Source organism: Chaetomium globosum, genomic scaffold (assembly GCF_000143365.1).
Source record: "Chaetomium globosum CBS 148.51 scaffold_3 genomic scaffold, whole genome shotgun sequence".
Lineage (NCBI taxonomy): Eukaryota > Fungi > Ascomycota > Sordariomycetes > Sordariales > Chaetomiaceae > Chaetomium > Chaetomium globosum.
Window position 1 is genome coordinate 2,561,332 of NT_165978.1, and position 13,678 is coordinate 2,575,009.

Below are 13,678 nucleotides of genomic sequence, written 5' to 3' on the forward strand. Positions count from 1 at the left end.
TGCCCTAAGCGGGCGGCGGCATCTACACTTCCGGGAGCCCAAGGTAACCCCACACCTACGCAGGTTAACGATCCCTCGGGGCTCCCTACCCTGGTTGGAGGAAATGTCCGGTCTACGTAGAAATGAGGGTCTCCGCAAATACCTATGCAGAGGGATGCTGGCACTGGGAGCAGCGGAGGTATGTCACCAACCGCACCAGTCCCACCACTGATGTCCGGAGATGAGGTTGCTTCCCACAACGCTTCCGAGGCCAGGGTAACATACCTAGTCAAAGAGTTGCTGTTAAGTTTTGTGGAGGAGCACTCCCTGTGCTCCAACTTCCCAGAGAGCGCATTCTGATTCGTGTAGAATTCCTTCGACATTCGTCCGCGGCCGTCAAGCTCTACCTTGGACATCGAGCTACCTACCTAGGTCATGTAGGCAGGTAGAAGTCGAATATGATGGATATAAACGGGCAAGTTGCCCTCGCAACATCATGCTTGATCCCTCACCACCACCGAACTCCTCACTCGTGCAAGACCTTTCAGGGCGCCTCAGAGAAACAAAACCGAATATGAAGTTCCTCTTCACCGCCACCATTGCCACGCTGGCGAGCTTCGTTGCCGCCACGCCTACCCAAGTCGTCAAGCGTGCCAGCCCCGAGGACAAGTGTGACATTGGGTATGCTTCCATTAACGGAGGGTAAGTCTTGATTCAATTTTATCCATCCCCACTATCCAGTTGCCTGATATCACTAATGTCGAGCTCCTATAGTACGACTGGAGGCGCGGGTGGTACAACCACAACCGTTTCCAACCTCTCTGACCTGACCGCTGCTGTCAAGGGTGATGCCAAGAAGATCGTCTTGGTTTCCGGCAGTATCAGCGGCACCGGCTCCATCAAAGTTGGGGCGAACACGAGTCTTCTCGGAAAATCTGGTGCCTGTAAGCCGGCTTCTCTGAGCACTGCGATTCGTTGCCACAGAATTGCTGACAAGCCACGATCACAGCCATCACCGGTGTCGGCCTCACCATCAAGGAGGCCAACAACGTCATCATTCGCAACCTGAAGCTCAGCAAGGTCAAGGGCGGCGATTGCGTGGCTGTCCAGGAGGCCAGCAACATCTGGCTTGATCACCTTGATATCAGTGGCGACCTCAGCGCCGACAAGGACTACTACGACGGCCTCCTGGACATCACACACGCAGGCGACTACGTCACCGTCTCGAACAGCCACTTCCATGACCACGTAAGTCTTGATGCTCGCACCAGTATAAATACGTACCCAGCCGCTTACCCAATCACAATCAAAACAGTGGAAGGCTTCGCTTGTCGGCCACTCGGACAGCAACGCCGCTGAGGACACGGGCAAGCTCCGTGTCACGTATGCCAACAACAAGTGGACCAACATCAACAGCCGCACGCCCTCGATCCGCTTCGGCACCGGCCACATCTACAAGTAAGCGGCCATGGCCATGCCCATGCCCATGCACGAGCTGCCTTAGGAAAGGAAGTAGTTGGCTGACTCGTGCGACCTCTCCAGCAACTACTTCGACACCATCACCACGTCGGGCGTCAACACGCGCATGGGTGCCATCGTATTCGTCGAGTCGAGCACCTTTGTCAACGCCAAGCGGGCCATCACCTCGATCGACTCGGACGTCGACGGCAAGGCCGCGGTCAAGGACGTCGACCTCGGCGGCTCGACCAACGACGCCCCGGCCGGCTCCCTCTCGGTCCCCTACTCCTACAGCGTCGTCGGCTCGGCCAACGCCAAGAGCAGCAACGCCAACAGCGGCGCGACCCTGTCCTTCTAAGGGCTTGTTACCGTGCCGTGGTGATGACGGGGAAGGCTCCTGGAGGCTTTTCCGGCTTACGGATTGGAGGTATTGTGAAGGAAGTGGGGAGATGGTGTTAGGGTTCCATCCCGAGGGCGCGGGTTTCCCTACCATACAAATAGTTTAAGCAGCCCCGTCCATATAGGTCGATAGACCGGACATGGTGGAATCATGGAATCAGGATTATGCCGCTCAAAATGTTGCTGTCTCTCTTGGTCCATATATGATATACATACAATATCAGTCTGAGTGGATCTAACGCAGATCCTCCGTCACCATTCCCGGTTTCTCAGAGCCTGTTCTCGATCTTTGCCATCGAGAAGGTAGCCGTGGACCGCAAGCACCATGCCAATGCAGCAACCCTGCCCAGACATCAGTGCCATCCATGCATTGCGCGATTTCTTGTGGGACTCCTCGATTATCATTATTATTCATACTCCGCTATGCCCTAGGGCGTGCCGGACCCTCAGCTATTTAGTGTACAGGAAAACCGTGCCCTCCCGGGCCGGGTGAAAAACCCATACCAACAATCAAGGAACGATGCGTTCTGGTGAGTCTGCGTATACAAAGAGAGGAGGCCTCCTGGCCTCCGAACGGGGGCGCTTCAGGCCGCCGCTTCCAGCTCGAGCCTCCTGGCTAAGTTGTACATCGGCAGCTTCCCCGAGTCCATCAGCCAGTCGAGAACTCTCCTCGCGAGCCGTGCAGTCGTGGGATTGATGCCGTGTAGAACAGAGTAAAAGTCCCGTCGTGTCCGAATTCCAGTTCTCTCCCATCTTCGAGTCAACGGTGGTTCTCGATTATTAGACAACATCAAAATTGACGGTTCAAACTAGATGATCCCATATATTTTGCACATACTTACAAAGTAGATTCTCAGTACTTCGTACATTAATCAACGCGTGTCACGCCCTTGGCACGCACGCGACTAGAAATAGGGTCCGCCTTACCCACCCAGAAGCGCCGACGGCTGAAATATGATGAGGGCGCGGTCAGGGGGCCTGCCAGTCACAGCGCCTAGGCGCTCTCAATATCCGGGTGGGCCGCGTCTGCTTCGCCAATTTAGCCAATTCCCGGTTCCCAATTCTCAATTCCCAATCCCCGGTCCCGCTCGGACGCGGTTGACTTCACAACCAAACATACGTCAACCGCCCCCCTTGCCGACAACGCGCAGCTGAGTTCCGACCTTGGAGTTCTTCACCGTAGGGGAGGCTCGCGGGTGCTTGATGAGAATCGGCAGGACGAAAGCACCATAACTGATGGCAACATCCATGTCAGCCAATGCAACAGCTCTCCCCTCCCTCCCCCCGGTCAGGTAACCCTCGGCTCTGTCGGACCCGCTGGCGAGCACCCTCGAACCGACAAGGATGGTTGTTTACATCAATCTCGCGACCAATCCACACGGGAGAATCGGTATTTCTGTGATATGGGTCATGACTATCCTCTCCGGCGCATTCCTTGCTCTTCGACTCTATAGCAAAGTCAGCCGTCGTAGGCAGATCTGGTGGGACGATTATCTGATCGTGATCTCTTGGGTATGGTCTTCCTGGGGTGCCCGAGGTGCTCAACCACCAAACCCGACTCGAAATCGTATCTAATGAGGTTTCAAGGTCATGCTCCTTGTCAGCTGCTCAACATCGACAGCAAACAGCCTTCTCGGGTTCGGTCTACCCTTTCGTGAAATACCGTTCGAGAATCTCGTCCGCCTCGGTATCCATAGTAACATCTCCGGTTTCTCCTCCGTCATCGCAGTGGCCTGTAGCAAAACATCTTTCGGCCTCACCCTGCTTCGACTGACGGATGGCTGGATGAAATGGTACATCATCGGGCTCCTTACGCTCCTCAATATCACTCACTACGCTAGCGCGGTTTTCTTCTGGACATCATGCAACCCTCCGGCCAAGACATGGAACCCGACGATCCCGGGTGAATGCTGGCCTATCTCCGTCACGGTCAACACCAGCATGTTTTTCGGATGTGAGCCAAGACCACCTCTTCCAAACCCAGGGCTCGCTTGTTCCTAACTGACGCGTGTGGCCCCATCAGCTTGCTCGGCATTATGTGACTTCTCACTCGCCCTGCTTCCCTGGAGGTTCTTGCTCAGGTTCGACATGTACAACAGGGAAAAGATTGGTGCGGCCATTGCCATGAGCATGGGCGTTGTGTAAGTAGCCCCGTGTCTTTCTTTTCTCGATCAATAGCTCATGAATTTCTCTAGTGCTGGAATATCTTCTGTGGTCAAAATGACCACCATCCCCCCTGTCTTTTACAGCGGCGACTTTAGCTGTGAGGCCCCTTTCACTGCTTTTCCTGGCAATCCCTTTCTGACTATTCGCCCTCCTATAAACAGACAACGCTCTTCCTTTAGTAATATGGGGCTTCAGCGAGTCCTCCCTCACAATAATGGCCGCCTCCATTCCCATGATGCGCCATCTTTTCAAATCATTCCGCCGCGACAACAACATACCGACCACCGCTGCCACTACCAGCGTTAATCTCACCATCGGTACTGCCCGCCGTAATCCTATCGGCACGAATCACCTTACCATGAGCGGTTCGACAGCTGGAAGCCGCGGGGGCACGCTTGCCGCAACCAATAGCGGCCACGACGATGACCTTGATGTTAATACCAAGAGCGGAACCGTGGAGCGGAGGAACTGGAACCAGCAGCAGGCTTCACAACCCCAGACCACCGAGAAGCCATCCACCGCCGACAGGCACTATGGGGGATGTTCATAGTTCCTGTTTTCGTTTTGCCTCACGGGGCGTTGGGGGGACGGAGCATCCGCCGGCGCATACCACACCACATAATATCTTACAAAGATGTCTGAATTCATCGCTCGGTCCGGGACATGGTCTTTGGGTTCCTGTTAATTACAGCATTCATTCAATCATAATGGTATATATACAACATCACCACACCCCTCCTCTTACGCATTATCATCCCAGGTCACGGCCCTGCCGCGCGCCCAGTCCCGGATGCCCTCAAAGTTCCTGCACGTATGCAGCGTCGAAAAGTCCGGCCACGGGTCATCATCACCCAGCTCCGGATACACCTTGAAGGTAAACACGCCGATATCCGCCTGGCACATCAAATTCATGCGCAGCGTCTCGATGCAGTGGTCTGTCACGGCAACACGCATTAGCCCCGATCTCACCCACCCCTTACAACCACGCCCACAACCAAGACCACAACAGACACCCAAGAAAAAAAAAGAAGGAAAAAAAAACATACCAACATGCCCCCTCACATCCGCCGCCGGCGCATCAATATCCCCGCCCTCCGTCGCGTAGTACTCCTTATACGAGAACTGCCGCAGCAGGTTGAGGCAGTGCAGCTGGTGGAAAACCTCGATGGCGGCGCGGTAGCCAACCCGGCCCGTCTTGGGGTCCGTGATCTTGAGCGAGTCCGGCGAGAGGCCGAGGCGGGTGACCTCCTCGAGGGTGATGGACATGTCGCCGACTGTGGGTGGGGGTGGGTGTGTTAGTGGGGGGTGTTTTATGTATGAGGGGGGGAAGGGCTGGGGGGGGGTGGCTTGCCTCGGGAGATTTGCTCCCATGCTTCGTCGACTTCGGGGCCCTTGCCGACGTAGGGCGACCAGTCCATGTTGGGGGTTAGGTTGTACCTGTGCGTGTCGTATTGGACGATGGGCGCGGCGGGGGCTGGGTTGGGAGAGGTCAGTGAGCGGTACGTCAGGAAGGTTTCCTTGGGCTCTCACTGGGAGTTAATACTTACAGTATGTGGAGTATTGCGTGGTGACGGCCAGACTGGAGGGCTTCGCATACCTCATGCAGGTGGCGAGGGTGAAGAGGGTTGTTGATATGGAGAGCAACGCGATGTGCCCGATCCATAGCCAGTGGTTGGCTGTCTTTCGTGCCTCCTGTATCCGGTATGCCTCATCGGCGCTTGGTCTTGTTTCCCAGGAACCTGCCTCGGATGGTTTCTCGTCGTCCAAAGGGACGGCCTCATAATCGTCTCTTGGCGCCATGGTGGGTTGGCGATATCAAGATACAGTTTGGGAATGTAATCGATGAACCATACGAGAGGGATGGTTCAGGTTCAAGAAGGGGAATCCGGGGACTAAGCTAAGGTAGCCAAGAGGTGAATGAGAACTAGAACCTCAATGTCGCCGTTGGGGTGGCGCTGTTAGGTTCTTTGAAACTGTCTAGAGTGTCCCGAATCCCCCAGGTATCAGGGGTAAGACTGTAAGAGGGCAAGACGAGGCGAGCACTCTGGGAATCTAGGGGTAGGGTTAAGCGGGAGATCGGAGAAGAGGAGGATCAAAGCGAGAGACGCATGGAGTGGATGGGAATCATGGATTTTCATGTCGATTGTGCCGGGAAGCAGGCAAGCATAGGTAGGTACCTAGTTGGCTGGACAAGAAGGCCCCTGGCCATGGGTGGTCTGGGACACAAACCGACCTCCCCGACCTCATGTGTGAACCATAATGTGAGGCACAGTCGGGTTTCAACTCGGCGCTTCAAGGGTCGAGTAACGGGGAGCCCACTGCCCCATTCATCATCCACGCGAAGCCCGAAGGGACATGACATGAGACGAAATAACTTGACCCCAATTGCTGAATGCGGTGTGGCACGGTGCACTTTGTGTTTCGTCTTGGTAGGCGAGGAAGGTTGTATGTGGGTTGTATGTGGGAGATTTTCCAGGTTGCAGTTGGCCCCAGGGCCCAAGCTCACCACAGTCAGGCGGCAGCTTTCTCGATTGGGTTGGGAAAATGGTCAAGCGATCTGTGTCAGGAAGGACCCGTCCCAGGCCAACCATGGGGCAGCCCGCACCAGCGTTTTAAGTCTTGGCGAGTATGCTAAGCATTGGCCAAGCCCACTGCCGAACAAGCCCCTTGGCACTTGGCTCGGACCGTGAGACTGTTTTGACAGGCGGCAGCCCTGAACCAATGCAACCTTTCGCACTCGCTTTCGAGCGCTGTTCTTGGCTCATCGCCTTTTGTCAACGAGGTCAACCTCACACCCAAAACACCAGGGCCCATGCCATCCATCAGTCTGATACTCATGCGATTTCATCCCATGTCCTCGCAGTTCCAGGACTCTTGTTGATCGGCGTATCGCCAAGGGGCATCATGCAACGACGGACATGGGCCATGGCTCAAGTTTCCTTTTTCTATGATTGAAGGTTTGAAAAATGTACTAGGAATTTCGCACGCAGTCGCATTCACGAATGATGGATAATAGATACAAATATCAACGGATGCTCTCAGCTTGAACCATCTCTTCCCTCTCTCCACTCACCAGCCCACCTTCACTTCCCTAGGTTGTCTCCGCCGCTTTTACTTTCTTTCCTACCTTCACTTCTCGATTTGACTATCGTCACTCCTTAGCTGCCGGTCAGCCTTTTTGTTAAGAAAAATAAACTAAACTCATATCCAAGATGCACACTACTTTCGGCCAGTTCCTCGTCGCCAGCGTGATCGCCGCGTCGGCGGTCTCGTCACTCTCCTTTGCTCCGACCGGCAATGAGGTGGCTCGCCTTGTGGTATGTTGATCCCTTTAGCGTCGGGATTATGCAAATCTCCCGTCCAGGACTAACCCAGTATCAACCACAGATTCCCGCCTTGGCCTTGGCAGCTCCCGCTTATGGTCTGCCTACCCTCCAGGCTCGCTCTGTAAGTTACTGACGACCTCAGTCGCTCAATACCCGTCTCGGTGCTCATGCTGACTTTATTCATAGCCTCACCACCAAGGAGGCGGCGGAGGCAGGGGCAAGGGCAACGGCCGCAACGGCGCCCGGGACCTGACCGATGATGATGATGATGATGATGATGATGACGAGCCCGAGCTCGAGTCCCGTTCGCCCCACCACCAGGGCGGTGGCGGCGGCGGCCGAGGCAAGGGCAACGGCAGGAACAACGCCCGTGACGTTGAGACGCGTGAGCCCCATCACCAGGGTGGTGGTGGAGGTGGGCGTGGCAACGGCAATGGCAGGAACAACGCTCGGGATGTTGAACTCGAGACTCGTGAGCCTCACCACCAGGGCGGTGGAGGTGGAAACCGAGGCAATGGCAACGGCAATGGTAGGAACAACGCCCGTGATGTTGAGGAGCTAGAGACTCGCGAGCCGCACCACCAAGGAGGTAACGGTGGAAACCGGGGAAACGGTAACAACCAGAACGGTGGTCGGGACCTTGAAGGGCTTGAGATTCGCGAGCCTCACCACCAGGGCGGAGGTGGCAACAGAGGCAACGGCAACGGCAACGGCAACGGCAACGGCAGGGGTAACAACTAAGCCAAGAGCCGAATCACCACCATGGACATCCTTCTCCATCACCTTCCCCTCACCCTTCAAGCCTTGAAATTGTTAGCAAATCGGAGCTGTAGTATAGGGATCCCATTACGAACTCGGCAGTGTATATAGGTACCTCATTAATTCGCGATTTTCGGGACTATCCTTGCACGAGAGAAGAGGGCAGAGGCGCCCCACAGCGAGCATCGTGCCAAAAGGGATCTGCGCAATGATCGGCTTCTATGCAGCTAAGCTCGCCAGCTCGGTGGGATTTGGGCGTCGATCATCCTATGCAGAATCGCAATGCCAAGTGATGAGTGGCAAGCAGTCAATGACGGCCCGGAACCACATCCGCCCACAAACAAGAGCTGGACGATGATGCATCTAAGTTCAGGGGTATCAACAACACCTCGATTAACGTGCCATTTCCACGCCAGATGGGATGAGTCAAAAACCAGAATTAAATTGCGCTGAAAACAATACCATTAACCATAAACCCACATTTCGTAGCAATCTCCCCTAGGTATCCCGCCCACAAGTGACAAACCTGACTCAACCCCCCTTCCCAAACCCACACCCCCTTCACCCCGACAACCTCCCCCCATGCTTCCGATCCCCCATCTCCACCAAACTCGCCTCATCATCATCATCATACTGCACCGCAAACGTCTGATGCCTCACAATCCCCATCCCCTTCACCACCGCCACCGAGTCCGCGCTCGCCGAGCTCGGCGGCACACTATTCGCCCCCTCCCTATCCCCACAATCCAGCTCATCCAAATCCACATCCCTATCCCGCGACACCGCCGTGCTCGTCAAGTTCCCCAACGGGCGATGCCTCCCGGACTGCACCAGCCGACTCCCCTTCGCCCCCGTCCCACCACCCGTGCCCCCCGTCCCGGACCTGCCCGCCCCTCCCGCACCGGACTTCCCACCCCCGCTGTTGTAATACCCACCACCAGCACCGCCGCCGCCGCCGCCGCCGCCGTAGCCGTAGCTGCGGCTGGTGGTGCCGCCGAGGGCGGGGAAGAGGCGCACGAGCAGGAGCCGCAGCGTCGGCATGCACGTGCACATGATGCCGACGTTGATCTCGACGGTCGACCAGAGTGAGACGGGGAAGTTGTCCCAGGTGGCGTTGCTGGATTGTGCGAAGGTCACGAGCGCGTGGAGGCGGATGATGGAGACGATGGTTACGCTGTGTGCGGGGAGGGGGGGTTAGTTACTGATCTTTTTTTGGGGGGGGGGTGGGCGATGGGGGATGAAAAGAAAGGGACGGGAAAGGGGGTGGACATACAAGGTGCCGACGACAAACATGAGGGCTACGCCAATCTTCTTCTTCCAATGCAGGTTGAGCGACTTGATCTGGGCGAGTGGGATGGCCAGCATCCAGAAGTCGAGGGCGATGCTGATGGCCGCGTTGGCCCAGGCGATGGCGTTGGAATTCAGGCACTTCCCTTCGTGCTCGCCATCCCAGTTGTTCCAGAAGTGGCTGATGGGCCTGCACTGAAGATGGCGATGAAGAAGAAGATGACACGACACGACGTTGAAGATGACGGTGCCCCAGAGCAGCCGCCGCACGGTCGGGCTCGGGAAGATGCGCAGGTAGAACAGCAGCATGCACAGCTTCACCAGCATGACCTGCGCAAAGTACAGCATGGCCATGATGTAGAAGTAGAAAAGGAAGTTGGTGATGTTCTCTGGGGTCAGCGTCCAGATGTCACGCCCCACGCCGTTGGGCGTCGTGCCGATGTGGATGATGACGATGCTCGGGATGGCGAAGGCCACCAGCAGCGAGACCACATAGTCGTCCGGCGACATACTGCGTGTCACCAGCAGCTTGAAGCCTATCCGCAGGGCCACGATGCCGCACGATATCGAGGCCAACACGATCGAGGTCGCATCGTAGGTAAGAGCCCGGTCCCGAACCGGTACACCACATGTCGTACTGGTAGCGTTCTTGGCCACTGTTCGCAGACCCCCCGAGTTAGCCACTTTCAGGATGTGACGGGTTGGGATCACAAAAACAAGTGACTCCTTCACGGTGCAGTTGGCCGTTACGCATATGGTGATCTCGCGCTGGAGAGGTGCGTTCGTGCAGATGCACGCCGGCGTGGGGTCCTTTGCACAATCTGACTTCAAGACGCCTTCAACCAAGCAGTCGGCCTATCGAGCAGGTAGGGAAATCAGTGGCAGTCCCTCATATCCCAACAACGTCGTAGGGCCACCCCTAAGGACTAAGGACTCAACATACCGCGCATTTGGGGAGCGCTTGGAGCGCCGCAGCTGTATCATCCTGCGCGGCCACCAGCGGCACGACAGCCGCCAGGAGCCCTACAACAAGTCCAAAGATAGCTCGCATATCGTAGTCAAAGGCGTGTCTGTGTGTGCGCAGGCGAGCAAGACGCACTGGCGGAAGGAGAGGAGGGGCGGGCGGGGGGCCGGCAAGACAAGAGAGGCCCTTCTTCTTCTATCGACAAGAAGAGAGCTCTGCTGGGTGTGGGACCGATCCCGGGCGAAGGGTTGACAGGAACGATCATCGGGTCCCCGCCTTATGAGATGCGTTGCCCCGTGGCAAAACTACCGACAGGCATGATCCGGGGTAGCCCTTGCTATGCCCCTCGGTTGCATTGTGCGGAACGAAACCACACCGGTGTGGTGGAGTTTTGGGCCTGGGCTTTGGACGAAAACGCTCTCTCGTCCCTGGTCTATTGCTTGCGTGCAGTGGGGTGATACTGGACGACACTAGAGTCTTGGACCTTGGCCGCTTGGCCGCTTCGCGAGCACACAGACGAAGCCATGAGGGCCGAGGGGGTGTGATGAGACCTTCGCCATCCCGGATCGGGGTTGGCCTCCCGCTGTAACAGACTACATACATATGCCCAGACTGTCACAGGCCGGTAAACCACCGGCAGTCGGGTATTGTCGGTAGGGAGGGCACGCACGGCCGGTCCATGGCAGTTGAAGATTTGTTGCACTTGAACAATATTTGACGCTCGCCAGAGGTACCCCGGCCGTAAGCAGGTGATGGGCCTGCAGGGAGCGGGTCGATGCGTCCGCTGATCTCAGGGGTCAGAACCAAGCCTTGCCCAACGAGTTGCCAGACGCCCGGAGACGGTGTTGCATCGTCGCTAATCTTGATTTTGCTCCCCACAAAAGACCCGGCCGAGACGTGACTCGTGTTGAGACACTTCTCGGGGCATTTCCCACATTTGCGCCGAACAAAACTCAGGGCCGAAGGTGTGAGTGGATACAGCATGAACCATTTTGCCCCCAGCCATCCAAAAACGGCTCTGGCCCAACTGTTAGCGCCGGGAGAGTCCTGTGTCTGGATCTTGCACACCGGCGCCACGTGGTTGTGGGCTGGCGCCAGTCCTATTCAGCTTTGCCCAGAGATGCAGTGAGCGGATGTGTAGCCTAGTTTGCTACCATCTCCGGCTTCTATACCAGGGATATCGAGGAACCCGTTCTCGGACGCAACGGCTAGAAGAAGTCTGGTCCCCCCCCACCCACACCCAGAAGAAAGAGGCAGCCGAGGCCCGTGGAAGGCACGAACAATCGACAGACTCGGAACGGTTGGGGAGGCTATAAGGCCTTGGCAACTCCCAGGCCAAACGAACTATTGACTATCTACTTGGTTTTTGTCCGTCCTCGCTTGCCGTCGGTCATTCTTTTGCTGTCCTTGCCTGGCATCTCTCGCTTCGCTTGAGAGACCAAACACTCCGTCCACTCGTTTCCCGAATCCCAACTCCGGCGTTATCATGAAGTCGGTCGCCCGTGCCATCGTGCTCGCGGGCTGTGCTGTCAAGGTTGGCTCAAGCCAGTGCCTCTCTCTCCCGGGAGACCCTAACTGGCCAAACGCTACTTTATGGGGGAAACTGAACAACACCGTCGGAGGCCGGCTAGTTGCTACGGTACCCATCGGTTCCGTCTGCCATGAACCAAACTACGATCCCGTGGCATGCACGCTTTTGCAGCAGAAATGGATGGTACCAGGAACACAGTTCGTTGCCCCTGTTGTTATATTTTGAATATTGATGACTAACATACCTAGCTTGGAATCATCCTCGTCTGTCATGCAGCCGTACTTTGCCAATCAAAGCTGTGACCCCTTTACGTCGCCGTCGACTCCCTGTGAGTTGGGCAACTATGTGAGCTACGCTGTCAACGTTTCCGGCGCCGCCGATATCCAGGCCACCGTGAACTTTGCCAGGACGAATAAGGTCCGTCTTGTCGTGCGTAACAGGGGTCATGAGTAAGTAGAACTCTGCTTAATCTCTTTCTCTCTCCCTCTTTTCTTGCCTCACCCACTAACCGAAAACTCTCCAGGTACTTAGGACGCTCAACAGGAGCTGGCGCGCTGACCATATGGACCCCACCATCTCAACAGCATCGACTTCATCCCCCTGGTCCGATAGCTACTTCACCGGCACAGCCATGAAGATCGGTGCCGGTGTCATGGGCTACCAAGCCGCCGAAGCCGCCGATGCTGCCGGCGTGGTGGCTGTGACAGGCGAGTGCCCCACCGTCGGCCTCGCCGGCTTCACCATGGGCGCCGGACACTCCTCGCTCAGCTCCAGCTTCGGCCTCGGCGCCGACCAGGTGCTGTCTTACGACGTGGTGACGACCGACGGGCGCCTCGTGACCGCGTCGCCCACCGAAAACAGCGACCTCTACTGGGCCCTTTCGGGCGGCGGACCCGGCACCTACGCCGTCGTCGTCAGCATGACAGTCAAGACCCATCCTCAAGCCCTAATCGGCGGCGCCAGCCTGCAACTCTCCGCTGCCTACACCACCCAAGCCAAGTTTGACGAGGCCCTCACCGCCCTCCACGCGCTCCTCCCCAACATGACCGACCAAGGCGCCCACATCATCTACACGGCCACCAACCAACTCCTCCAACTCAACCCCGTCACCATCTACAACAGCACGGGCGAGCACATCCGCGACACGGTGCTCGCCCCCTTCCTCACCACCCTCACCACCCTCGGCATCCCTTTCGCCACCAAATACACCACCCTCCCCTTCCTCGCCCACTACGACACGTACATGGGGCCCCTCCCCAACGGCAACCTGGCCGTATCCGCCTACCAATTTGGCTCGCGCCTCATCCCGCGCACCATCCTCCAAACCCCCAGCACCAACACCGCGCTTCAACTAACCCTCCAAAACCTCACCGCGCAAGGCCTCATCCTCGCCGGCAGCGCCGCCTCCTACGCCACCCCCCCCAACACCCCGCCCAACGCCGTCCTCCCCGCCTGGCGCACCACCGCCGTCCAGCTGCAGCTCATCACGCGGTGGGACTCGGCGCCGGAGGCCTGGCCGCGCATGCTGGCGGACCAGGAGTGGATTACGAACGAGGTGGTGCCGCAGGTGGAGGCCGTCACGCCGGGCGGGGGGACGTACGTGAATGAGGCGGATTTTCGGCAGCCGCGGTGGAGGGAGGATTTTTTTGGGGGGAATTGGGAGAGGTTGAGCGGGGTGAAGAAGAAGTGGGATGCGGGGGGGGTGTTGTATGCGTTGAGGAGGGGAGACAATGAGGGGAGGAGGGTGGGGGGAAATGGAGGATCGCGTTAAAGTTTATAGGTAGGGTATCTTTCGGAGCGGGTTTATGG

General features: G+C 57.1%; 6 protein-coding genes across 6 annotated transcripts; 4 read left to right on the plus strand and 2 right to left on the minus strand.

Moving 5' to 3' along the window:
• Positions 1–553: 553 nt before the first annotated feature.
• On the plus strand, positions 554–1,795 carry CHGG_06129 (uncharacterized protein; the record flags this gene model as incomplete). The annotated part of the gene is made up of 5 exons (XM_001222223.1): positions 554–681; positions 754–923; positions 989–1,227; positions 1,295–1,437; positions 1,522–1,795. 5 exons carry the CDS (start codon positions 554–556, stop codon positions 1,793–1,795), a joined length of 954 nt encoding a protein of 317 aa, XP_001222224.1.
• Positions 1,796–3,924: 2,129 nt separating this feature from the next.
• CHGG_06130 (uncharacterized protein) lies at positions 3,925–4,552 on the plus strand (the record flags this gene model as incomplete). Its single annotated transcript, XM_001222224.1, has 3 exons — positions 3,925–3,977; positions 4,032–4,099; positions 4,164–4,552. 3 exons carry the CDS (start codon positions 3,925–3,927, stop codon positions 4,550–4,552), a joined length of 510 nt encoding a protein of 169 aa, XP_001222225.1.
• A 191-nt stretch (positions 4,553–4,743) lies between these two features.
• CHGG_06131 (uncharacterized protein) lies at positions 4,744–5,802 on the minus strand (the record flags this gene model as incomplete). Its single annotated transcript, XM_001222225.1, has 3 exons — positions 4,744–4,937; positions 5,049–5,276; positions 5,550–5,802. 3 exons carry the CDS (start codon positions 5,800–5,802, stop codon positions 4,744–4,746), a joined length of 675 nt encoding a protein of 224 aa, XP_001222226.1.
• A 1,412-nt stretch (positions 5,803–7,214) lies between these two features.
• CHGG_06132 (uncharacterized protein) lies at positions 7,215–8,069 on the plus strand (the record flags this gene model as incomplete). The annotated part of the gene is made up of 3 exons (XM_001222226.1): positions 7,215–7,319; positions 7,390–7,449; positions 7,515–8,069. The coding sequence occupies 3 exons, from the start codon at positions 7,215–7,217 to the stop codon at positions 8,067–8,069; spliced, it is 720 nt and encodes a 239-aa protein (XP_001222227.1).
• Positions 8,070–8,648: 579 nt separating this feature from the next.
• On the minus strand, positions 8,649–10,425 carry CHGG_06133 (uncharacterized protein; the record flags this gene model as incomplete). The annotated part of the gene is made up of 3 exons (XM_001222227.1): positions 8,649–9,261; positions 9,361–10,229; positions 10,318–10,425. 3 exons carry the CDS (start codon positions 10,423–10,425, stop codon positions 8,649–8,651), a joined length of 1,590 nt encoding a protein of 529 aa, XP_001222228.1.
• Positions 10,426–11,320: 895 nt separating this feature from the next.
• CHGG_06134 (uncharacterized protein) lies at positions 11,321–13,640 on the plus strand (the record flags this gene model as incomplete). The annotated part of the gene is made up of 3 exons (XM_001222228.1): positions 11,321–11,463; positions 12,118–12,318; positions 12,401–13,640. The coding sequence occupies 3 exons, from the start codon at positions 11,321–11,323 to the stop codon at positions 13,638–13,640; spliced, it is 1,584 nt and encodes a 527-aa protein (XP_001222229.1).
• Between the last annotated feature and the right edge of the window lie 38 nt (positions 13,641–13,678).